General features: G+C 48.2%; 1 protein-coding gene across 1 annotated transcript in view; it reads right to left on the bottom strand.

Moving 5' to 3' along the window:
• LOC144605571 (CD276 antigen homolog) overlaps positions 1-26704 on the bottom strand; it is a 51189-nt gene that overhangs the window by 6086 nt on the left and 18399 nt on the right. The window contains exons 3-4 of the mRNA XM_078420986.1: positions 15779-16105; positions 4780-5053 (exon numbers count right to left, since the gene is read on the bottom strand). Of these exons, the coding sequence (XP_078277112.1) occupies positions 4780-5053; positions 15779-16105 (601 nt within the window). The remainder of the gene's footprint in view (positions 1-4779; positions 5054-15778; positions 16106-26704) is intronic.

Below are 26704 nucleotides of genomic sequence, written 5' to 3'. Positions count from 1 at the left end.
GGTGCAGAGAAGGTGCTTCCCTGGTCTGCGTTCCCAAAATGCAACACCTCACACTTCTCTGTATTAAAATCCATGAACCATTCCTCAGCCCACCTGTCCTAACAATCCAGATTGTGCTCTAATTTTTGACACCATCTTTGCTAAGTACAATACCACCCACTTTAGAGTCATCTGCAAACTTATTAATCATGCTTTATACCTTTGTTTCTTGTACATCCCTGGGATACAGTGACTGTAATGTCAGTGGGGGTGTGTTGACAGGACAGTGTAGAGGGAATGTCACTGTAACCTGTGCCCTGGGTATTGAGCGAGCTAATCAATAGTTTTATTCAACTTTAAGTGAATAGAGACCCAGAATCACATAGCACAGGAATGGGCGTTCAACCCACCATATCCATGCTGATTATCAAATACTCAACCAGATGAATCCCATTTTCCAGCGTTTGTTTCTTCCTTACATTCATGCACTCATCTATGAAGTTGTAATAGAGGCTCCTTTCACTCTCCAATTGTAACCATTCTCACTCCTCGTTAAACCTCTGCACTCTGGTTCTGGACCTCTGTTATCGGCAAAGATGAGTCATTGGAGATGTGCCAAATGTCTTCAGGAAGTAGAGTCTTCAATGTATTTTTTTAGCTTTTGCTTCAATGTGGTTCATCCACCAATATTATCATCATTGGTAATATTTACTGCCAAGGAACTTGAAGCTCTCAACCACTTCCACCAGCACCTTCTGAAGTCATAAGTAGCTCGTTCACCTCGCTGGCATTGAGGGAGAGGTTATTGTCCTGACACCATGTTACTAAGTTCCCTATCTCCTACCTGTACTCCATCTCATCATTGCTTGTGATCCGACCCATCACAGTGGTGTCATTTGCAAACGTGTAGATGGAGTTAAGGAACTCAAAGCACTTCATGATGGGGGATGTCAGAGCTACTGAACAGTAGTCATTAAGGAACACCACCTTACCTTTAGAAGGATGAGAGGAGATCTTATCGAAACGTATAAGATTATTAAGGGGTTGGACACGTTAGAGGCAGGAAACATGTTGCCAGTGTTGGGGGAGTCCAGAACAAGGGGCCACAGTTTAAGAATAAGGGGTAGGCCATTTAGAACTGAAATAAGGAAAAACTCTTTCAGTCAGAGAGTTGTGAATCTGTGAAATTCTCTGCCTCAGAAAGCAATGGAGGCCAATTCTCTGAATGCATTCAAGAGAGAGCTAGATAGAGCTCTTAAGGATAGCGGAGTCAGGGGGTATGGGGAGAAGGCAGGAACGGGGTACTGATTGAGAATGATCAGCCATGATTACATTGAATGGCGGTGCTGCCTCGAAGGGCCGAATGGCCTCCTCCTGCACCTATTGTCTATTGTCTACTTTTCTTTGGCACCAGGATGATAGTGGTCTTCTTAAAGCAGTTGGAGACCTCCGAATGTAGAAGTGAGAGGTTAAAGATGTCTGTGAATACCTCTGCCAGTTGATCTGCACCGTTCCTGACGTGTGGCCAGGGTCTCCATCTGGGCCAGTTACATGGATTCACTCTCAAGAAGTCAATCTTAAGTCTGCCATATTAACCGTTAGTTCAATTTAAAGGGGATCAGAGAGAAAAGTTTTCACACATATATGGGAAACGCTGCCAGATGAAGTAGTATGGGAAAGTATAAAACACCTGCCATTTCTCTGCCAATATTCTAAAGCTGACCACTCTCCTTAATATCAAAATCAACAACGAAACATCCTTTGGCCCAACATCCCTGTCAACCCTGCCAACCAAAGTGCCTATTAAACCATGGACCAGACGGTGGTGCAGTGGCAGAGTTGCTTCCATGCAGCGCCAGAGACCTGGGTTCGATCCTGACTACCTGACTGTGGGTGCTTTGTACGATCTCCCCTTGACTGTGTGGGTTTTCTCCGGGTGCTCCGGTTTCCTCATGCACTCCTAAGGCGTGCGTTTAAAGGTTAATTGGTTTCTGTAAAAATTGTACATTGGCCCTAGTGTGTAGGATAGTGCTAGTATAAGGTATTCAATGGCGGCGCAGACTCAGTGGGCCAAAGGACCTATTTCCACGCAGTAACTCTAAAATAAAGTTCTGGAAGAATTGACATTTCAAATAGTAGATGGTGTAGTTTAAAGGCAAAGAGGGAAACCTTATAGAAGGCAAGTCTTTCTTTTAGAGAGAATAGTAGGTGCCTGTAACACATCACAATGATTGGTGGATGCAAACACCATAGCAAGGTTTAAGGAGCATTTAGACAGACACATGAACAGCATGGATTATGTGCAGGGAGGTAGCATTAGTTTAGATTGACATCATGGTTAGTGCGGACACGACGTATCAAAGCGCCTGTTTCTCTGCTGTGCTGTGATATGTTGTATGACATGTAGAGTAAATGGCAGGAACGTTAGGAGTATTGATGATCAGGGGGACCTTGGAGTGCAGGTTGATAGCTCCCTAAACACAGGTGGAAAAGGTTGTGAAGAAAGTTTGTGGTATGTTTGCCTTCGTTGGCCAAGGTTTCGAGAGTTGGGACATCATATTGTTGTTTGTTAGACTGCAGTGGTTCTGGTTGAAACACCACAGGGAGGATGTGGCGGCAGTGGAGAGAGTGCACTTCCGGGATGTTGCCTGGAATGGAGGACTGTAGTTCCAAGAAGGAATAGGTTGGGTTTATTTTCACTGCACACTGCACATGAGAGATGATGACCCTATGGAGGTTTATAAGAGTATGAGGGAATAGAGAAGATAGAACAGCCTTACGGGTAGAGCAAATACATTTAAAGAGGATCTGAGATGTAAGGTTTTCACACAGCATTGGGTATATAAACATAGCACAAAAAGTAAGGAAATTTGTGTTTGGTAGATTATTTCTTTGTTGTAACAATGCTTCTTGGCAATACATCTTATACCGTTGGAAAGCCTGTTTATTTCCCTTTTAAATGGTGCCACATTTGTAAGGAACATGCATTTGTGGGATGAGCAGCAGAGCTGAGTATGTGGGTTGCGCCCATGAAAAATCTGCCAAATCTTCTCTGCCAATGCCAAACAGCTTATTCTGCCATTGACTCTTGTTCGGTGTTGTTTGGTGGATTGGATGATTGAAGTCTGAAGAAACAAGACATATTGGCAATTTAACAATTTATTCATTTAATAAACAGGAGCCACAGTAGCGTGTGGAAGAACCATACACAGCCACAACAGCCTGGCACCTCCTCCTCATGCTGGTCACCAGCCTGGTCACACACTGTTGTGGGATGGCATCCCATTCTTCAACCAGCATTTGTCGCAAGTCAGCCAACGTGGTTGTGTGGGTCACTCTGGCACGAACAGCACGCCCAAGCTGATCCCACAAGTGTTCAATGGGGTTGAGGTCAGGAATGCTTGCAGGCCATTCCATCCTCTCCACTCCCAAATTCTGGAGGTAGTCTCTGAGAAACCCTGCTCTGTGGGGGCGAGCATTGTCATCTTGGAGGATAGAGTTCGGTCCCAGACTGTGGAGATATGGGATTGCCACTGGTTGCAGAATCTCATCTCGATATCTCTCTACATTCAGATTGCCTCCAATGATGACAAGCCTCGTTTTTCCAGTGAGGGAGATGCCGCCCCACACCATCACACTGCCTCCACCAAAAGATGTTACTCTATCGGTGCAGCAATCAGCATAGCGTTCTCCGCGTCTTCTCCATACTTTGACCCTATGATCCAACTGCCGTAGGCAGAATCTGGACTCATCGCTGAATATAACGTTCCTCCACATGTTCAGGTTCCAGTGCACGTGTTGCCGACACCAGCGCAAACGGGCCTGATGGTGAAGGGCAGTCATGGCAGGCCTCCTGGCAGCCCTATGAGACCGGAGATCGGCTGCGTGCAGTCTGTTCCGAATTGTCTGGGCAGAGAGCCGTCGGCCATATCGTCCTGCAAACCTTGACTGCAAATCTGTAGAAGACAGCCTACGGTTCCTAAGTGCTGACAGGGTGAGGAAACGGTCTTCTTCGGGTGTCGTCTTCTTGGGACGCCCACTTCGCGGCCTGTCTCTGACATCCCCCGTTATATGGAACTTGGCCTTCACTTTGGAGATGGTACTAGGGCTCACTCCAAATAATGCCGCAACTTGGTTTTGCGGAACACCAGCTTGAAGTTGCCCTATCGCACGGGCCCTATCCAGATCAGTCAAACGTGGCATGCCGATTCTTGGAGCAGACACCTACTGACCACTGCAGCAGGGCCCATGCTCACAGATGCTGCCAATCAGGCACCTGATTGTCAGCACCTGGGGGTACCAGAAGCTCAAAACAAGAGTCAATACCAACAACAGAATAAGCTGTTTGGCATTGGCAGAGAAGATTTGGCAAATTTTTCATGGGCGCAACCCATATACTCAGCTCTGCTGCTCATCCCACAAATGCATGTTCCTTACAAATGTAGCACCATTTAAAAGGGAAATAAACAGGCTTTCCAACGGTATAAGATTTATTGCCAAGAAGCATTGTTACAACAAAGAAATAATCTACCAAACACAAATTTCCTTACTTTTTGTGCTATGTTTAGAAGGAGTCGCCAGAGGAGGCAGTAGAAGTAGATGCGAATACATGGATAGGAAAACCCTAGAAGGCAAATGGGATCAGTGGTTAGGCATCATGGTAGGCATGGACAAGTTGGGACGAAGGACCTATTTCCATGAGCTCCTCCTGTGTAATGTGTTACCCTGCTGCCTGTCTCCCGCTTGCCCACTGTTGCCCTGTTCCCACCTCTTTATCCTGCTCTTTGTGCAGACCTACCCGAGTGCTGCTGACACACCCGCTCGCTAGTGAAGTTGGCGGTCTGGTGGCTGACGGGATTCCAGACCGTGCAGGCATAGTCGGTTCTGTCTGAGGCCCCCAGCGACAGCAGGAGCTGATCGCCCCCGTCGGATGCCTGCCCGAGGGGGGAGCCGGCCCCGGGGCTCCAGCCGAAGTTCAGCTCGTCCCCGGCCGCAGCAGAACAGCTGAGGGTCAGGTTGCAGGGGTGTCCAGAGCTGATGTTGGCCACCTCCACCCTGACTCCAGACACCGGCTCTGCAGGGAAAAGGAGGAGAGGGATCAGCAGCAACCAGGGCACAATTCCATCCCTGGTACAGGAACTCAGGGAGCTACACACCCCTCTGCCCAGCTCGTCTCGTTTCACCATCCGCATACCCCTCACCCCACCACCTCGCGCCCCTCTCCCACATTGTGTCCCCTCCCCCCATCTCGCCCTACTCCCCCACCCCCCCCACCCCCGATCTCGACCTTACCTTCCCACCCCCCGCCATCTCGGATTGGGACCCTTCCTCAAACTGAATCAATCAACAAAATGTCAGCAAGACAAAATGTCCGACCCAAAAAGTTCCCTATGCATTCAGTCTATCCACGCAGGTTGTTTCAATTCCTTGACGGTGTGGGTTTACACTGGGTGCTCCAGTTTCTTATCACATCTCAAAGACGTTAATTGCCTGTTGTAAATTGCCCTGTGTGTTGGTGCTTTGTGTACCTGACCATCTGCGTGTGTGTGTGTGAGAGAGAGAGAGAGAGAAAGAGTGAGAGAGAAAGAGAGAGAGAGACAGAGAGAGACAGAGAAAACAAACACTTGCAGGGCTATATGGAAATAAGGAGCAGAGGAGCGGGACTGTGGGATTGTTCGCTGGGGGCCAGCCTGGTCCCAATGGGACGAATGGCCTCCTGCGGTGTGAAAAGCAAATCCATTACAACGCTCCTCCTTCAAGAGGAAAGAGAGGTAGAGAACAGAAGATTTTTGTTTAGCTTGCCGAACAATGAGAAATCTGTAGAATCCCTCGGCCAATGGTCCCGAGCAAGGTTCTGAGATAGGCAGGGGAACCTGATGTGTGAAAAGGAAATGGCGTTGGAACAGTACTTCAGAGCTCTGATGTTGTAAGCAGGGACAATAAACAGGACCAGTGGATATCAAACAGTAGTGTCCTAGTGAGTGAGGCAGGACACGTACACAGCACCACACTCACACCCAGACATATCGTTCCTGACTAATTCTTACAATAATATAACATTCATAATAATTTAACCCAGCAATGTCTAGCTGGGTTCATAGAGTCACAAAGCGTGGCTACAGGCTCTTGAGGCCAACTTGCCCACACCGACCAACATATCCCATCTACACTAGTCCTACATGCCAGCGTTTGACTCGTATCCATCTAAACCTGTCCTATCCATGTACCTGTCCAATTGCTTCTAAAAAGTTGTGATGGTCCCTGCCTCAACTAGCTCCTCCGGCAGTTCGTCTTATTCACCTACCACCCTTTGTGTGAAAAAGTTATCCCTCAGATTCCGATAAAATCTTTCCCCCTTCACCTTAAAAGTATGCCCTCTGGTTCTTGATTCCCCTATTCAGGGCAAGAGACTCTGTACGTCTACTCCATCTATTCCTCTCGTGATTTTATACACCACTATAAGATTACCTCTTGTCCTCCTGCACTCCAAAGAAGACTCCAAGCTTGCTCAACCTCTCCCTCCATTCCTCTGTACTAAATTCCATCAACTATTCCTCAGCCCACCTGACCAACCGATCAAGATCCTGCTACAATCTTTGACAACCATGTTCACTATCTGCCATACCACCCACTTTTGTATCATCTGCAAACTTGATCACCATTCCATGTAGGTTCTCATCCCAATCATTGATATAGATGACTGTGAGATGCAAGGGAAACAAGAACCTAATAATGATGTTACTGACGGGGATGACACCGACAGTGAACCACCGGATTCCGGGAGTGAGGGAGAAAAGGAGATAGAAGGGGGGGAGGCGGCCGGGGTAGATGAATTAAAACCCCCGCTACTGGGAGAGAGAGTCAGGAGGTCGGACAGAGTGAGAAAAAGACCTGTAAAAATTAGACCCATGGGAGGACCCCAAGGGGGAATGGGGTTTGTTAATGTCCCCTTAACTAGTACAGAGGTAAGGAACTTCAAGAAGGAGATGAAAAGCCTCCTTGAAGATCCCTTAGGTCTGGCAGAACAGTTAGATCAATTCCTTGGGCCAAACACTTATACATGGGATGAGTTGATGGCCATTATGGGGAATCTCTTCACATCAGAGGAGAGGCAAATGATTAGGGCAGCGGCGATGAAAAAGTGGGAACAGGGGAACCCGCCAGGGCAGCAAATTGCGGCGGTGGAAGATAAATTCCCAGTACAAGAGCCAGATTGGGACAAGGGAACGGCAGCAGGGCGAGGAAATATGAAGGACCTGCAGGAGATAATTATAAAAGGGATAAGAGAGGCAGTACCCAAAGGACAGAATTTTGAACGGGCATTTGAAAATGGACAGCAGAAAGACGAGGCCCCGACAGTGTTCCTTCAAAGACTCAGGAAAAACATGCAACAGTATTCCGGAATAGATCCGGACTCAGAGGCAGGACAACAACTGCTCAGGGCCAATTTCATGACTAAATCCTGGCCTGATGTGAGGAAGAAGTTAGAAAAGATGGATGATTGGAATGAGAGACCACTACCTCAGTTGCTTACGGAGGCCCAGAAAGTGTACGTGCGGAGGGATGAGGAGAAACAGAAGGGAAAGGCAAAGATTATGTTACAAGCAGTAAAGCAAATAGTAGACAAGGAACAGGGAGGTACAGAATGGCGGGGGAGTTACGCCCAAGGCAGAGGAAGAAGAGGCGGCAGAGGCCGTGGAAGAGGGGGATATGGAGAAGGATACGGCAGGGGCCGGGGAAACACGGGTACGGGACAAGGTTGGAGGACAGGGCCTTCAAGATGTTATTTTTGTAATAAGGAAGGACACTTCAAAAGGGAGTGCCCTGAGCTTGTAGCGGAATCCCGCACGTACAGTATGATGGAAAATGAATAGGGGGGTCAGGGGTTCTCGTCCTTGGGGTCGAGAGACTATAGTAGGGAGCCCCTGGTAAATTTAAAAATAGGACCCCAAGGAGAAGATACGGTGTTCATGGTAGATTCAGGAGCGGAGCGATCAAGTGTGACCAAAGTACCAACAGGTATGGAGGCAGGACAAGGGAGAGTAAAAATTACCGGGGTAGGGGGAACTGTGATGGTAGCTCCCGAAATAGGAGGAGCGAATGTAAGGTATGGAAACCGGGAGGCGGTAGAGGACCTGATCTTAGTACCCCAGGCTGGCGTAAATTTAATGGGCAGAGATTTACAAATACAATTGGGAATAGGCACAGCACCGGTAGAGGGAAGGGTAGTGGTCCAGTTGTATACTCTAAGGAAGGAGGACGAGCAAAGAATTAATGACCAAGTATGGGCCAAGGAAGGAAACCGAGGAGGTTTGCAAATACCCCCTCTACAGATAGCATTAAAGGACGGTGCAGACATAGTACGAGGAAGACAGTACCCCATTTCGACCGAGGGACAAAAAGGCTTACAACCAATCATTGAGAATTTATTGAAGGACAGGGTATTGGAACCATGTATGTCCCCATACAATACTACGATCCTACCCGTCAGAAAGACCGACGGAGTGTTTAGACTCGTACAGGACATGAGGGAATTGAACAAGGTAGTTCGAGCCCGACACCCAGTAGTACCTAACCCTTACACCATCATGGGACGGATACCCCCAGGCAACAAATGGTTTAGTGTGGTAGATTTAAAGGACGCTTTCTGGAGTTGTCCGCTGGCAACCAAAAGTAGAGACTTATTCGCCTTTGAGTGGGAGAACCCTAACACCGGGCGGAAACAACAATTCCGGTGGACTGTGCTCCCTCAAGGTTTTACAGAATCACCAAATTTATTCGGCCAGATTTTAGAGCAGGTACTGGAGGATTTCCCAGGTCACGGGGAGACGCAACTATTACAATACGTAGATGACCTTCTCTTGTCAGGAGAGAGAGAGAAGGAGAAATAAGGGACGCCACGATAGTTTTGTTAAACTTCTTGGGGGAGAAAGTGTTAGGGGTGTCCCGTAACAAGCTTCAGTTTGTAAAACAAGAGGTAAAATACCTAGGACACCTGATAAGCGGAGGAAAGAGACGAATAAACCCCGAAAGGATAGCTGGAATCATAGGAGTACCACTCCCGAGGAATAAGAAAGAGATCCGAAAATTCCTGGGATTGATAGGATACTGTAGACTATGGATAGATGATTACGCCCGACAGGTGAAATTCCTGTACGATAGATTGGGAGACGAAAAAGACAAAGTTAAGTGGACCTCTGAACAGGAGGTGGAATTTGGGAAATTAAAGAACAGTCTGATTACCGCTCCCGTGTTGGCCCTTCCCTCGTTAGAACAACCCTTCCACCTGTTCGTAAATTCAGAACAAGGGGTGGCACTAGGGGTACTTACCCAGAAAGAGGCTCTCAAAAATATTGGATCCAGTCTCTAGGGGATGGCCGGGATGCATACAAGCGGTAGCAGCTACTGCAGTATTGGTGGAAGAGAGTAGAAAATTAACCTTCGGAGGAGCTCTGGTTGTTTCTACACCACACACGGTGAGAACCATACTCACTCAGAAATCCAACAGATGGTTAACGGACTCTGGAATTTTAAAGTACGAGGCCATCCTGATGGAAAAAGATGATTTGACTATAATTACGGATAAAAACCTTAACCCGTCCCAATTCCTGTATCCAGCAGAAAAACAGGGCGATGAGGGAGAAGACCCAGTACATTGCTGTAGTGAAATAATAGATTTACAAATAAAAAGTAAAGAAGATTTGGAAGAATAACCTCTGGCTGAGGGCAGCCGGTGGTTTATAGACGGGTCCTCCAGATGTATAGATGGAAAAAGACATAGTGGATACGGTATAGTGAATGGGGAAACTATGGAGGAAATTGAAAGCGGCAGGCTGCCTGGTAGTTGGTCAGCCCAATCTTGTGAATTATACGCATTAATGAGAGCTTTGGAACTATTGGAGGGAAAGGAAGGAACAGTGTATACAGACTCAAAATACGCCTTTGGGGTAGTACACACCTTTGGGAAGATCTGGAAAGAGCGAGGAATGATAACAGCTCGGGGGAAAGAATTAGCGCATGAGCAATTGATAGGACAGACACTGGAGGCCTTGCAGAAACCAGAACGGGTAGCCATAGCATATGTGGCAGGGCATCAGAAGGGTAACACCCTGGAAGCCCGAGGAAATAGGGCAGCGGATGAGGTGGCAAAGAGAGCAGCCACAGATCAGACGGTAGAAATGATGTCACTGATACCTTTGAGGGAACCCGAGGAAAAGATACCTATCTTTGGGGAAAAAGAACAGGAACACATGAGAGAAATGGGAGCCCGGCGTACCCCAAATGGGAAATGGTGGACACCGGATGGAAAGCAGCTATAGAACAAAGAAATTATAAGGGAGTTATTAGGGAGGCTGCACGGGCAAAGCCATTGGGGAACCCAAGCCCTCTGTGATACCCTCCTCAGGACCTACGCTTGCCGTGGGATGTATACCATGGCCAAACAAGTCATAGGGGGTTGTGTAATATGTCAGCGAATCAACAAGAAAATCATGAGAGCAGTCCCAGGAGGAGGACAACCATTGGCAATAAGGCCCTTCCAAAGAATACAGATAGACTTCACCGAGTTGCCCCGACCACAGAGATGGAAATACCTGTTAGTGGTAGTGGACCATTTCACTAGATGGGTAGAGGCATTCCCTACAGCAACTGCCACCTCACAGTCGGTAGCCAAGGTATTATTGGAGCAAATTATACCCAGATATGGGATTGTGGAAACAATAGACTCGGATAGAGGGACCCATTTTGCCTCCAAAACACATAAAATGATATGTGAAGCATTAGGAATTGAATGGAAATTGCATACACCATGGCATCCCCAGAGTTCCGGAAAGGCGGAAAGAATGAATGGCACCTTGAAGACCCAAATCACCAAGTTAATAGAGGAAACGAGAGGAAACGAGGAAACGAAGGCACTAAGTGCCTTCCGATAGCCTTGTTAAGAATCCGAACGGCACCTCGGAAAGACATAGGGGTATCACCATATGAAATGTTATTCGGGCTCCCGTACTTAGGAAAGATAGAACAGATCCCAACAATACCAGGGAACGATGTGTTCCTAAGGAACTATTTACTGGCAGTATCCCAATCTCTTGCAGAACGAAAAAGTAAAGGATTACTGGCACAGAGCCCATCACTGGATTTTCCGATTCACTCGGTCAAGGCTGGAGACTGGGTACTAATAAAAACATGGAAGGAAGAAAAGTTGCAACCTAGGTGGACTGGACCCTACCTTGTGTTATTAACCACCGAGACAGCAGTACGAACAAAAGAAAAAGGGTGGACACACGCAAGTCGATTTAAGGGTCCCGTGGAGGCCCCACCAGACAATATCAGCCCGTGGACGGTACGTGGAGGAAAGGAGCCATTGACTTTGATATTCACCAAGACCCCGCACGGAAAATGAAGACTTCGTGCTGGTGGATCGGTTGCTAGGTGGTTACCCAGCTTGTGAGTAATGTAGCATGTATAAAAATCACTATACCACAGAATAGAAGGGCCACCACCATCCCATTTGATGTATGTAAAGGAAAATGGTGGTGTGGTCATAGGATGTATGTATGCACCCATCCCTGTAAAAATTGGCGTGAGGTATTCACTTCATCCAGCGAGGGGTGGCATAAGCCCACCTATCAAACTGATAGGTGGAGAGTATATCAAAACCCAAACGAGGGATTGCCAGGACGTGTATATGTAAGCATACAGAGGGTTCGAATGAAGGAAAGTGGTAGGTATTGGATATGTGCAGATAAAACAAGGAAGGACGTATGCCTGAGGTTTGAAATAAAGGTGAAACGGGACGGAAATATGGTAAAATATGAGAATGAGGGGGAAATGTTCCGGATAGATGACAGTCAGAGTAGGGATCCCTGGGTTACCCCAGCACCACCGGTAGTCAGCAATGTCACCACGGAATATGAGCCTAAGGATTTGAAGATAATGATAGTAACAGGAGAAATAGAATTAATGCAATTGTATGGGGAGGGAATACCAACAGGGGGAAAGGAAACCAACACCTGGCTTACCTGGATGATGTACACGGCCAGAAGTATGCAACAAACCAATTGCTACGCCTGCGCCGGAGCTAAGCCTCAGCTGGTCCCAGTACCATTTCCCCTGAATTGGAATAGGACACCTGGGGCTATGTCATGTATACTACAACTATTCACGAATCCCATACTACTAAAGAATGAGACCTGCCAGAGCTACCATTACCTATTCCCGGCTAGCAACAACAACACAAAGGGCCGAAGGAAAGACCCTCGACCTCCCCCATTCACCATTCCCCTCGGGGAAGAGGGATTTGAGTGCTATACAAGATATAACCCAGATGGACAGGATATGGGGGAGGTGCTAAACTGCAATCAGACGTATAACATAACAGCTGAGGAACAGGGGTCACTGTTCAGTAGCTCCTGGCTGAGAAAGCAGATAGTCAGTAGAGCCGATGTCTGGTGGTGGTGCGGAGTGGATACTCTGTGGCCCCGGCTACCAGGGTCATGGACGGGAACCTGTACCCTTACACAACTGATGATGCTCTTCACCATAGCAGTAGAGCATGCGGTCGAACTCAATGAAGGAGGCCGATGACAATCGAGAGAGGTGAAAGGATCATTCGACACACACATTTATATAGATGCAATAGGGGTGCCAAGAGGGGTACCCGAGGAATTCAAAGGCAGAAACCAGATAGCTGCGGGCTTTGAGTCCATGCTCTTCTGGTGGTCCATGTTGTACTTCGTGGTCCGGTACTTGTTGTACCTTTGTTGTGACTCTGGAAGGACCACGAGTACACATGTTTATGATGTTATCATGGTGGAGCTTAACTCCAAGCTGTTTATTCCAAGGCCGCCTGGATCCAGAGTGACCACCTAATCACACCAATCACTTATATACACAGGCATACAAAGTAGTTCTTGGATACACAAAGTAGTCCCAGCAATATCACAACATCCCCCTTTTCTTATATATTACAACATCCCCGTTGTCTTATATAAAATTGTTTTCTTTACCATTCGAGGGCTAAAATATATTTAACAAACAAAACCAAAACACCATTGCTTTTTGCAAACAAAACCAACAACACAACTAAACACAATTAAACACAATTGCTTTTTTTCGCCATCATGGTGGTCACTCCTCTGCGGAATTTCACTCATCTCCGTGTGGTCACTCATCTCCGGGTGGTCACTCACTCCGGGTGGTCACTCACTCCGTGTGGTCACTCCACAGATATATACATATATACAAAAGCATCAAATATAATACATTAAGCTTTCAGTACACAGATCACTACACAGGTCATTAAACACAAAATATTCATTTTGTTCCATATCTTCCCCTCAAGAAGACGTGCTGTGTAGATCAAACGTAGTGTAGGCTCCCACTGCTGGGCTGGCACTGCTGGGCTCCCACTGCTGGGCTGGCACTGCTGGGCTGGCACTGCTGGGCTGGCACTGCTGGGCTGGCACTGCTGGGCTCCCACTGCTGGGCTGGCACTGCTGGGCTGGCACTGCTGGGCTGGCACTGCTGGGCTGGCACTGCTGGGCTCCCACTGCTGGGCTGGCACTGCTGGGCTGGCACTGCTGGGTTCCCACTGCTGGGCTCCCACTGCTGTAATTGCGGTGCGATCGCGCCTCCGCTGCAGTGCGCGCTGGCCCCGCCCACAAGTGCTCCCCGGCAGCTGCCGCTCAACTTTTCGAACGCGCTGCCGCTGCGCGCTGGCCCCGCCCATAGGTGCTGGGGCGCGATGTGGGTCTTCACACCCCGCCCTCAGCAGCTTGCAGCGTCACGTCGGCAGCTCGCCACTGACTACTGAGCAGGTAAGTATACCTACATATATTGGCCCCTTACCGAGCGGGAAACTTTTTTCGTTCTTCAGGGCTCTATCTTATCTTCCTGTTAACCTTTTTGCTGGGTTCCTTTTTGTTAACCTTCTTTTTTTTTTCTTTCTTACGCACATGTTAACTTTTTTTCTTGGGGTTTTTGTTGTTTTCCTTTTCTAGGCTAAACACCCAAACCGCTGCCACCATGTTGTACTTCGTGGTCCGGTACTTGTTGTACCTTTGTTGTGACTCTGGAAGGACCACGAGTACACATGTTTATGATGTTATCATGGTGGAGCTTAACTCCAGGCTGTTTATTCCAAGGCCGCCTGGATCCAGAGTGACCGCCTAATCACACCAATCACTTATATACACAGGCATACAAAGTAGTTCTTGGATACACAAAGTAGTCCCAGCAATATCACAACAGTCTACAATTAATAAAAATGTGGACTGGATTAACTACCTATACTACAATCAACAACGCTTTATAAATTACACTCGAGATGTGGTTGAAGGATTAGCGGAACAACTGACAGCTACCAGCCCAATGGCCTGGCAAAATCGCATGGCCTTGGACATGCTACTGGCTGAGAAAGGGGGTGTGTGATGTTTGGGGAACAATGTTGCACCTACATCCCCAACAACACTGCTCCTGATGGGTCCGTGTCAAGGGCCCTAGCAAGTCTCACCTCCCTGTCTATCGAATTGGCCGAGAACTCTGGAGTAAACACCTCCTGGACCGGGTTTCTAGACTCCTGGTTTGGGAAATGGAAGCACATCTTTACATCAGCCCTAACATCAGTGATAGTTATGATGGGGTTGCTGTGTCTATTCGGATGTTGCATCATTCCCTGCATACGGGGGTTGTCTCAGCGATTGATAGGGACAGCCCTGACAAAGAACGACATCGCCATGATGGCCTGTAGAATACAGCATGACCAGCAGGAGGAATATAGAGAGGCAAAGACTCTACTGCTAGCACTAGAAAAGGAGGAAATAGGGATAAGGAAAAGGGTGGCATAAGGAAAAGGGTGGATTGTGAGAGAGGGGTAAAAAGGGATAATTGATTTAGACTAAGGACCCTGAGAAATAGCTGAGGGTAGATAAACAGGAAGGGGGATAATGAGCTCTCATTATCAACACCCAACCGTGCTTGGCTAGATAAGAACCGGAAGAACAAATGGTGACATTCCAAGGATAAGTGTTAGAAGATAACCAGAGAACTAGGGGAGAGGGCAAGATAGCCAGAGAACAAGGGGAAAGGGCATGAACTACTCTGTACTGCGCCTGCCTAATAAGATAAATGAATATTACAAAAAACGCCCAGCATGACAAGTTCCTCATTTAAATGCGCATGCGATGTATGATGTGGGAGGCAACATCGTTAGATTGTGCACCTCAGTGCTCCGATTGGAAGGAGTCCAGAGGGGAGGAATTTAAGGTGTGACAATTGTAAAGTGAAGTGAATAAAAAGAAGGGATTTTCCCAACCTCGGTGTGTCTCGATAGGGGAGGCACCCAACTCTGCAGACTTGCAAATAAAATATACTTGTTTCTCTAGATTGTCTCGAGCATCGTGATTGTGAGCACTCACATTTGCATCTCACAATGACAAAGCCAGTCTGGCTAGGAAATCTCTCCTCCACCCCAGGGTTAACCAGCTTTCTTTGGAGAGAGGAGAACATCAGAACATGGAATAGGAGCAGGAGGCGGCCATTCGGCCCTTCGAGCCTGCTCCCCGCTCACTGAGATCAGGACTGGTCTGGCCCTGGCCTCAGCTCCATTTTCCTGAGGACGTTCACACAGTGAGTGGGCAGCGAGCGGGGGGGGGGGGGGGGGGGGGGGGGGGGAGGGGGAGGGCGTGGTGCCGAGGAGTGAGGGAATGGATTGAGCACACACCCTTCACCAGCATTGCCCCGTCCCCGTGCAGTCGGAGAGAAGCGGAGGGGCGGGGAGAGGCATGAAGGGACTGACCGTACGCCCGCAGGTTCACATGCGCTTGCAGCTCAGTGGGGGTAGTGACCGACACAGTGTACGTCCCCACATCCTCCAGCCTCACGCTGTCGATCCTCAGCGTAAAGTTGTCCAGCAGCTTGACCCGATCTTTGAAGTACTTCACCCGCTTCACGTTGGCTTCGTAGCGAACGATGATGAACAAGGAGTTCCCTCCCTTGCCCTGGAATGTCCAGGTGAGCTCGGCGTCCTGGGGCAGGGCGCCCACCTGCACAGGTAACCAGGCCGGCTGCAGCAGGCTGGCGTTGACAGGGTACTCCAGGGTCTTCACGTCCAGGGCACTGACAGCTGGGAGAGGAGAGACACCCTCAGCATGGAGCTCTGCCTCCGCCTCACCAACCCCCTCCCTCCCTCACACCCCCCACCCTCCCTCTCTCCCACACAGCCCCACCCTCCCATTCCAGACACCCCCTCCCTCACCAACCCTCTCCCTCCTTCCAGCACCCCCATCCTATCTCTCACTCCCCACACACACACCACTCCCTCCCTCACAACCCCCACCCTCCTTTCCTTCCTCCCACATCCCCACCCACACTCTCCTCACACCCCACCCTCCCTTCCTCACACCCCACCCTCCCTCCCTGTCTCTCCTCACACCCCCACCCTCCTTCCCGCTCCTCACATCCCCACCCTCCCCCCTCTCTCTCCTCACACCCCCACCCTCCCTCCCCTCCTCACACCCCACCCTCCCTCCCACTCTCTCCTCACACCTCACCCTCCCTCCTTCTCCTCACACCCCACCCTCCCTCCCTCCTTCTCCTAACACCCCACCCTCCCTCCCTCCCTCCCTCTCCTCACACCTCCATCCTCCCTCTCCTCCGTCCCCACCCTCCCTCCCTCCCTCTCTCTTACCCCCCCACCCTCCCTCTCCCAAAACCACGATTCCACATCTCTCCCCCCACACCCCCAACTCTGCTTTCCCACACCCCCTCTCCACACATCCCCACACTCTCACCCTCTCTCCCTCCCTCTCTCACTCTCTCCCCATCATCCCTTCCTCCATCCCATTCCTTTCCCTCTTCATCTATACCCCATCGATTTTCTCACTCCTCCTCCCCGCCCCTATCCTCCCCATCCCACATCCTCCCCATCCCACATTTTCCCCATCCCACATCCTCCCCACTTCCTCCCCATCACACATCCTCCCATCCCACATCCTCCCCATCCCACATCCTCCCCATCCCCCATCCCACATCCTCCCCATCCCACATTTTCCCCATCCCACATCCTCCCCATCCCACATCCTCCCCATCCCACATCCATCCCACATTCTCCCCATCCCACATCCTCCCCATCCTACATCCATCCCACATCCTCCCATCCCACATCCTCCCCATCCCCCATCCTCCCTATCCCACATCCTCCCCCACTGTGTCTCAAACTCTCCCCCAATCTCTATGACTCCCATGAACATTTGAATCAGAAACATGTGGTCAATCAGCCCATCAAATTTTTCATTAACTTAGATCACAGCTAATTTTACTTCAGTTGCTCCCATCCTGTCTCCTGGTTTTTATCTCTCCTGTCCATCAATGCACCTCCAGAACGCTCCCTCCCCACCTCTCCCACTTTGGGGAGGGAGGCAGTTCTGAGGAAGCACTGAACTGCACGATGGGCGATGCTGAAGGAATGCCACACTGGGAAGGGCAATGAGGGAACCCCTGTGCCATGAGGTGGGGGAGTGGGCAGGTTGGGAGCTCCATGCCAGTGGAAAGGGGTCTGGGAAGGAGTGGGTAGGGATCGCCACGTTGTGGGATAAGTGGGAACGGAGCACTATGTGATGGGGGGAGCATTGAGAGACTGCTACACCGTGGGATGTCTGGTGCTGAGAGAGCTCTGCACTGTCAGGGAGTCATGACTTCTAATCTATTGCTGTGTAACAGGAAGCTATGGGCTGAATAAACATTTTTGTTCATAATGTGAGTATGGTATTAATGACATAAAATGGAAATAGAGTGAATAAAAGGAGAAAAAGGGAGAGAGAGATGGAGGTAGCATCAAAGAGAGACAAAGTGGAGAAAACAAATGAGATGGAGCTCAGGAGATAGAGTCAGCGTCATAGTGATACAGTACGCAAACAGGCCCTTCAACCCAGCTTTCCCACAACGGCCGACATGTCCCAGCTACACTAGTCCCACCTGCTTACGTTTGGTCCATATCCCTCCAAATCTGTCCTATCCATAAACCTGTCTAACTGTTTCTTAAATGTTAAGATAGTCCCTGCCTTAACTCTCTCCTCTGGCAGCTTGTTCCATACCCCCTCCACCCTTTGTATGAAAAGGTTACCCCTCAGATTCCTATTAAATCTTTTCCCCTTCACCTTAAACCTGTCCTCTGGTCCTCGATTCACCTACTTTGGGCAAGAAACACTCCCCGATTTACCCGATCTGTTCCTCTCATGATTTTATACACCTCTATAAGATCACCCCTCATCCTGTGCTCCAAGGAATAGAGTCCCAGCCTAATCAACCTCTCCCTATAGCTCAGACCATCTCATCCTGGCAACATCCTCATAAATCCTCTCTGTACCCTTTCCAGCTTGACAACATCTGTCCAGTAACATGGTGCCCAGAACTGAACACAATACTCTAAATACTCTAAATATACCAATGTCTTATACAGCTGCAACATGACCTCCCAACTTCTATGCTCAATACTCTGATAAATGTGCCAAAAGCCTTTTTGACCACCTGCGACTCCACTATCAACATTCTAGAAGTCCCCAGAGCCCGACCATGCACTGTGTATGCCCTGACCATGTTAGACTCCCCAAAATGCAACACCTCACATTTCTCTGTATTAAATTCCATCAACCATCCATCCGCCCACCTGTCCAATCGATCAAGATGCTGCTGCAATTTTTCACAACCAGCTTCACTATCTGCAAAACCACCCATTTTGTATCATCTGCAAACTTGCTAATCTTGCCGTGTATGTTCTCAATCAAATCATTGATATAGATCTGGGATCTCCAAACTATGGCACATGGGCCACATCCAGCCCACCACGAGATTTTATCCGCCCGCGGCAAGTTCTTCGGCGGTGGGGACCGGAGGCATAAGCTGCCGGCGAAGGTTCGCCAGAGAGCGGATCACCACCGACCCAGAGCCAGGACAAGGCGAGAGATCGCAGCGCCACCTCGCAAACAACAGGCCCAAGGAAACTTCACTCCTCGCCGCCGCCACCAATCAACCCATGGAGAGAGGGGGGGGAGAGAGTCGGGATAGAGGGATCAGCGGGTGAGAGCGGGAGCGCGGGGGTGGGGGGAGGGTGTCAGAGGGTGAAGGAGAGGAACCACCTGCGGGGGGTGCTCCCTCCATCTCTCCCCTCTCCCTCTCTCCCCTCTCCCTCTCTCCGAGAGCCATCGAGACGGGGCCAGGGAAGAAGAAGAAGCGGAGAGGGAGAGAGGAGGAGAGGGAGAGAGGGGGGGGAGAGGGGGGGAGAGGAGAGAGAGAGAGAGAGAGAGAGAGAGAGAGAGAGAGAGAGAGAGAGAGAGAGAGAGAGAGAGAGAGAGAGAGAGAGAGAGAGAGAGAGAGAGAGAGGGAGAGGGAGAGGGAGAGGGAGAGGGAGAGGGAGAGGGAGAGAGAGAGAGAGAGATCGTGTTTCTCTCTGCTCCGGCGACTGAGAAGTTTTGAAGTAACCTTTCAAGGTTCTTGTCGAAGGAGGAGGAACAGTTGCAGTGAGATTTCATAGTTTGACCGAACGTCGGACTGTGGAAACTTTCCTTTGTTTAAGGATTTCTCCATTTCGTGTGGAATTCCTGAGTTCCTCTGCACCGCGGTGGGAGCAGCCGTGGCTGGCGGATTGCCAAGAGTGCCTGGAGATCGTGGGTAGGAATGATTTCGACGTCTTTGATATTTATAGCACCGACTCTCTGCCCCAATACCGTTTTGCACAGTGCTGTTGCCTGGGCTTAATGTGAAGAGGGTATCTTTTGCTTCTGTCAGGGCTTTGAAGAGCCTTCCAAAAGCTGCTCTGGACTGTGGAGGTGAGCTTGGGGACTTTCCTATCTTCGGCTGGAGGAAACTCCTTCTGCTGCTTATTCAGACTGTGACTGTCTCTGAGGATCGCTTTTGAGCTGAGGTGCTGCTGTCCCTGGAGCTGGGGTGTGCCACTGCCATGAAGGCGGGGGTTCGGCCTAAGGTTCAGAGCTTCGCAGTGGCGGCTTCGACGGCGGCTTCGAGGCCACTCGTGGATGAGCCTCATGTTGACTTGGACTGGGATATTTATGGGATCTCGGTTCAAACCGGGGTCATGTGGAGCAGGGCTGCAATTGCAAAGGGCTTGCATGACCTGTTCAAGAGGGATGTCATTGCCTCTTCCGAGAGTGCAGGAGGGAAGGTTCAGTTGATACTGAAGTCCCGGGAGGATGTGGCCCAAGTGTTGGAGAAGGGGCTCACGGTGGAGGGGGGTCCATCTACAGGTGGAACCGTGGGTGTCCAATGTAAAATCGGTTCTCCTACGGAATTGTCCCACGTTTCTCCGGGATGCAAAACTCCTTCCACACTTGGTGAAGATTGGGGAGGTGCGGTCTAAGCTTACTAGGCTCATGCACCCCGGGAATGACCCGTATGAAAAAGGGGTCCTGAGCTTCAAGAGGCGCGTGTTTATGAAGGTGGAAGTGGGGTTGGGTGCCGAGGGGAGCTTCGCTGTGGAGCATAAGGGTCTCTCCAATCGCGTGTATTGGAGCTGGGGAGAGGCACAGTGTCATGCGTGCAAGGAGTTTGGACATCTCCGTAGAGAGTGTCCCAGGAGCCGGGCCGCTGCGAGAAATTCTAACGCAGGTGTCAGACGGGAGATGGTAGTGGATTTCCGTCAGATTTGTGCTCCAATGTGTAAGAAGGAACTGCAGATGCTGGGTTGAACCAAAGATAGACACAAAATGCTGGAGCAACTCAGCAGGACAGGCAGCATCTCTGGAGAGAAGGAATGCGTGACGTCTCAAGTCAAGAGCCAAGGGTCTCAATTCTGTGATCTCTCAAAAAAATTATCTACAGCCTCTTTAAACACCTCCAGTGTTCCTTCCTTCATAACATTGGAGGTAGAGATTCAGTACCTTTTGAGGAAATTGCAGCATATTTTAGTTCTAAATGACCACCTCCCTTGTCTAAAAATTATGCCTCTCATTCATGACTCTCCCATTGTGGAATCATCTTAATATGTGTAGATGACCCCTTCTTCAGACTCCCACATTTTGGGTCGAGACCCCTTCTTCAGACTGCCACGTTTTGGATCGAGAGCCTTCTTCAGACTGAAGAAGGGTCTCGACCCGAAACATCACCCACTCCTTCTCTCCAGAGACACTGCTCATCCCACTGAGCCACTCCAGCTCTCTGAGTTCATCTTTGTGCTTCAATCATTGACTGACATTGATCTGGCTATTATACGAAGAAATGTATGTGGAAATCAGCTACAAAAGGTTTCCTCCCACACTCCAAAGACGTACAGGTATGTAGGTTAATTGGCTGGGTAAAGGTAAAAATTGTCCCTAGTGGGTGTAGGATAGTGTTAATGTGCGGGGATCGCTGGGCGGCACGGACTTGGTGGGCTGAAAAGGCCTGTTTCCGGCTGTATATATATGATGATGATGATGATGAAAAGTCAATTATGTACAGAGACACTGTATACCTTTCAAAATACTTTCACAGTAGGTAAACAGCTAGAGACAAAACATAAGAACATACAGACTGCTGCAGTCTACTAATCAGTTCAGTAGGGGTGCAAGGACACAGTTCCACCCAGACATCGTGGAGAAATATTGCTCAGTTATTGCAATACATAAATGGAATTTTAAATATTAGATAATTCCATATTTGAGGAGTATATTTGTATTACATTGGCTTAGTGTTTATCATGGACTCACACCATATGTATTAATAAATCCCCAAGTGCATGCAAGTCAAATACTCAGCATGTCTGATTATTTAACATTTGAAAATGCAAAAATATATTTTAAAAATAGATTAAATACAAATAAACGGAGGATACAGTGCAGATAAATTGTGTCAACAGACATATTATATAACTGCAAAAATGCACCTTTCTAATCCCCTTCCTCTGGATGACATCTGTACTGAATCAGTAAATTATACCCAACCCTCCACTATAAGGGTGATCCCAAAGTCAATGCATTAGCAGAAGCTTTGCAAATTTACAGCAAGAGTGAACAATGATTTATCTCAATAGATTTTCAATCTAGTGACTTCTAGCACCAGAAAACTATGAAACAAAACATTTACAAGAAAATAAACGAGAACTCAATTTTTTAAAAAAACTTAGAGCACAAGAAATTCAAGATGCAGCCACAAGATAGGTAAACATACATAGAGAAACAAGATTTATACAATTATTTCTTTTTGTAGCCTTCACCACTCGGAGAGGTTCTAATTACCTGGTCCTGACAAGCGCATCCTTACCAGAGACATACAATCCTCCACATCCATCCACATCAGGAGATTCATAGAGTCCTCTACTTCTTCCTTGAACAGAGGTCCAACCAGTTTTCTTCACCAACGCACTCATTCACTGGACATCCTTACACTGAACAAGTCCACTCATGTTCTTCAGATCAAGAGTGCTGCTTTGGACCCTTGCCTGGGCCCAAACCACACCTGTCTTTTTATGGGATTGTGGAATGGTCTTTGTTTCAGTCCTACTCAGGCCCAATCCCCTAACTCTATTTTCCAGTACATCAACATTGGTGCTGCTTCCTGCACTCACATTAAACTGAAACATTTCATGCCTTTTGCTGCCAGTTTCCACCTGCTCTCACCTGCGCATGGCCTACCTCTGATTTTCAGACTGTGGAAAAGACCTAACTCAAAGCGTCATCTGTCCATTTCCTTTCATAGATCCTGCTTGGCCTGCTGAATTCCACCAGAACATTTGTTTTTGCTGATCTATGGGTCTGTGGTTTCATGTATTGTTACATCAAGGACAAGTTACATAGGGCGGCACGGTGGCGCAGTGATATAGTTGTTGCCTTACAGTGCCAGAGACCTCGGGTTCGATCCTGACTACGGGTGCTGCAATGTAAGGAGTTTGTACGTTCTCCCCGTGACCTGCGTGGGTTTTCTCCGAGATCTTCGGTTTCCTCCCACACTCCAAAGACGTACAGGTATGTAGGTTAATTGGCTGGGTAAATGTTAAAAAAAAAAATTTAAATTTTTTTTTGTCCCTAGTGGGTGTAGGATAGTGTTAATGTACGGGGATCGCTGGGCGGCACGGACTTGGTGGGCCGAAAAGGCCTGTTTCCGGCTGTATATATATAATATGATATGATATGATATACGGAGTTGGTACGTTCTCCCCGTGACTGCATGGGTTTGCCCCGGGTGCTCTGGTTTCCTCCCACACTCCAAAGACATACAGGTTTGTAGGTTAATTGGCTTCAGTAAAGATTGTATCGTCCCTCGTGTGTAGGATTATGCTAATGTACGGGGTTCGCTAGTCAACCTGGTCTCAGTGGAGTGGGCAGAAGGATCTGTTTCTGGGCTGTAATCTCTTAACTAAACTAGACCAATACATCGATTTGGATAAAACATCTCTTCCTCCATCTGGGCATGTTGCAGCCTTCAGTACTATCAAATTCTTCTACTTTTGAGAGCCTTGTTTGTGTCAAAAATGGCCATTTCTACTGTAGGTTCTCCATTTATAACATTGACTCTGGTTTCTCTCTCCATTACTCCTGCTTGACATGCTGTGCATTTCCAGCATCTCTTTATAGTTTCATTTTGGACTGAATTGCAGTTCACAGCTTTTACACATCCTTTATTTTCTCTCTCTTTCTAACTGTACTTTTTAATCCTTCATCACAATAACCAAAAACACTGGGGACATCCGGGAAAACCTTGCTTCACCTATTAGAGGTCATTCCAAGTCTTATCCACCTCCAACCCGTATCTGTTTTTTGAATTTTCTCTCCGTTTTTCAACACCCTCAGCTATAAGGGGAAAAGGCAAGATTCCCGGCTGTGGGAATGGGGATGGGATCAATACTCCGTCTTTGATGGTTGCCATTGAGTATGTGCCAGCAGAGCGCAGGCAGTTGTAGTGGTCAATAAGCCCGGCAACTTCTGAGATGTTTTGCAGGTCTCTGCAGCTTCTGTTAGTTGGCTCCGTTTATTTTCGGAATAACTTTTACTTCCTCATTTCATTCTACCGCTTTTTCTGGGAAATGCTTGCAAATAAAGTGACATGGAATCATTGAAACTGTTTCCAGCTGAGAGAGCACGTTCTCAGATTGTGCAAGTAACTGAAACTCATCCGAACCTCAGGCACGCTCTGCCCATGTTGTCCCATTTTGCTAATCGAAAATAGGCATCCCACTTAAACAAATCAATCGTACAAATTTGAGGACTTCTTCCATCATAGGCCTCATCACAGTCCCTCTCATAGTCATTCCCTTCCAGTCCCTTCACTGCTCTCTCTGTAACACCACCGGTTCTATACCCCGATCTTTGAAATCCTCCCGGTGCCCGCACCTATCCCTATCTCTATCATCTCTCTAGTCCCTAATCCCTCCTTTTCTCTGTAATCCCTCCATCCCTTACATCCTTCTCTGTCTCTGAAACCTCTCCAGTCCCTCTAACGACTATCTCTGTAATCACATCCCGCCCCTAACACCTTCCACTTTCAGTAACCCCTCCAGACCCTATATGCTCCCTCAAAAATCCAATCCCTACACTGTAAAACCATTTCGGCCCAAAAACCCTTTTTATCTCCATAATCCCCTCCAACAACTCTTAAAGCTGGTTGGTCATGTGCATGGATAGGAAATGTTTAGAGGGATATGGACCAATTGCAGATAAATGAGCCTAACTTAGAAGGGGATTTTGGTCGATATCGGCCAGTGTCTGTTTATGTGCTGTATGACTCTATGATTCAACACCCTTCTTATTTATGTAACCATCTCCAGCCCCACCACCCATCCATTTTTCTACCCCTCCTGGCCCCGCTTCCACTCAAGCATCCAATCTCTACTCACCTCCTTATTTCTGTAAACCCCTCCAACCTCAATGCCCTTCTTTACCGTAATAAGCCCCTCGAACCCCTATTTTGGTAGTCTCTGATAGTTTCTACACTCTCCTATAACTAGTTATAAGCTAGTCAGTGTACAGATTTCATCCCGAGAGAGAGGGAGCAATCAGTGTACAGATAATTCCCTAAGAGAGAGAAAGTCGGAGACACCAGTCAAGAGTACAGATATCCCTCCTGAGAGAGACGGATTGAAAGAAATGAGCCAGCACCGCCATTCAATATGATCATAGCTGATCCTGCTTTTTTCCCATATCCCTTGATTCCTTAGCCCCAAGGGCTAACTCTCTTGAAAACATCCAGTGAATTGGCCTCCACTGCCTTCTATGGCAGAGAATTCCACAGATTCATAACTCTCTGGGTGAAAAAGTTTTTCCTCATTTCAGTCCTGAATGGCCTACCCCTTATTCTTAAACTGTGGTCCCTGGTTCTGGACTCCCCCAACATCGGGAACATTTTTCCTGCATCTAGCCTGTCCAATCTTTTAAGAATTTTGTATGTTTCTGTAAGATCCCCTCTCATCCTTCTAAATTCCAGTGAATACAAGCCCAGTCGACCCATTTTTTCATCATATGTCAGTCCCGCCATCCCAGGAATTAAACTGGTGAACCTACGCTGCACTCCCTCAGTAGCAATAATGTCCTTCCTCAAATTAGGAGACGGAAATTGCACACAATACTCCAGGTGCGATCTCACCTGGGCCCTGTAAAACTGCAGTAGGACCTCGTTGCTCCTAAACTCAAATCCTCTCGCAGCTTTCTTCACTGCCTGCTGTACATGCATGTTTACTTTCAGTGACTGATGTACAAGCACACCCAGGTCTCATTGCACCTCCCCTTTTCCTAATCTGACACCATCCAGATAATAATCTGCCTTCCTGTTCTTGCCACCAAAATAAATAACCTCACATTTATCCACATTATACTGCATCTGCCATGCCCTCACCCAACCTATCCAAATCACCCTGCAGCCTCATAGCATCCTCCTCACAAATCATACTGCCAGCCAGCTTTGAGTCATCCACAAACTTGGAGATGTTACATTTAATTCCTTTGTCTAAATCGTTAATATATATTGTAAATAACTGGGTCCCAGCACTGAGCCTTGCGGCACCCCACTCGTCACTCCCTGCCATTCTGAAAAGGCCCCGTTAATTCCTAATCTTTGCTTCCTGTGTGGCAACCAGTTCTCTATCCCCCTGACATCAGTCTGAAAAAGGGTCTCGACCGCAACGTCACCCATTCCTTCTCTGCAGAGATGCTGCCCTGTCCCGCTGAGTTACTCCCGCATTTCATGTCTACCTTTGATGTAAACCAGCATCTGCAGTTCTTTCCTACACAGTTCTCTATCCATATCAATACCCTACCCCCAATACCATGTGCTCTAAATTTGCACACTAATCTCTTATCTGCTTTTTGAAAGTCAAAGGCTCACCCACATTCACTGGCTCTCTCTTATCCATTCTACTTGTTTACATCCTCAAAAAATCCATTAGTCAAGCATACATATAAAACACAATAGTAGTGCAGTCAAAAACAATACCCCATGTCTCTGTAGTTCAGAGCTTATTTGGAGGCTGCAGTGTTTAATAGTCTGATGGTTGATCAAAAGAAGCTGCTTCTGAATCTGGACAGTACAGTTTTCAGGCTCCTCTACCTTCTTCATGATGGCAGGAGTGAAATGAGAGTGTGGCCAGATGGTGTGGTCTCTGAGGATTGCTGCCTTTTTGAGCCAGTAACTCTTGTAGATATCTTCGACGGTGGGGAGGTCAGTAACTAGGTTGGAGTCAGTCTGGAGATATCCCCGAGAGGCTGGAGATACTGGCCAGTGGATGCACATCCCCTGAGAGAAA

The sequence above is a fragment of the Rhinoraja longicauda genome, chromosome 24, assembly GCF_053455715.1.
Source record: "Rhinoraja longicauda isolate Sanriku21f chromosome 24, sRhiLon1.1, whole genome shotgun sequence".
In the NCBI taxonomy this organism is placed as follows: domain Eukaryota; kingdom Metazoa; phylum Chordata; class Chondrichthyes; order Rajiformes; family Arhynchobatidae; genus Rhinoraja; species Rhinoraja longicauda.
This window is presented reverse-complemented; position numbering and strand designations above follow the sequence as displayed.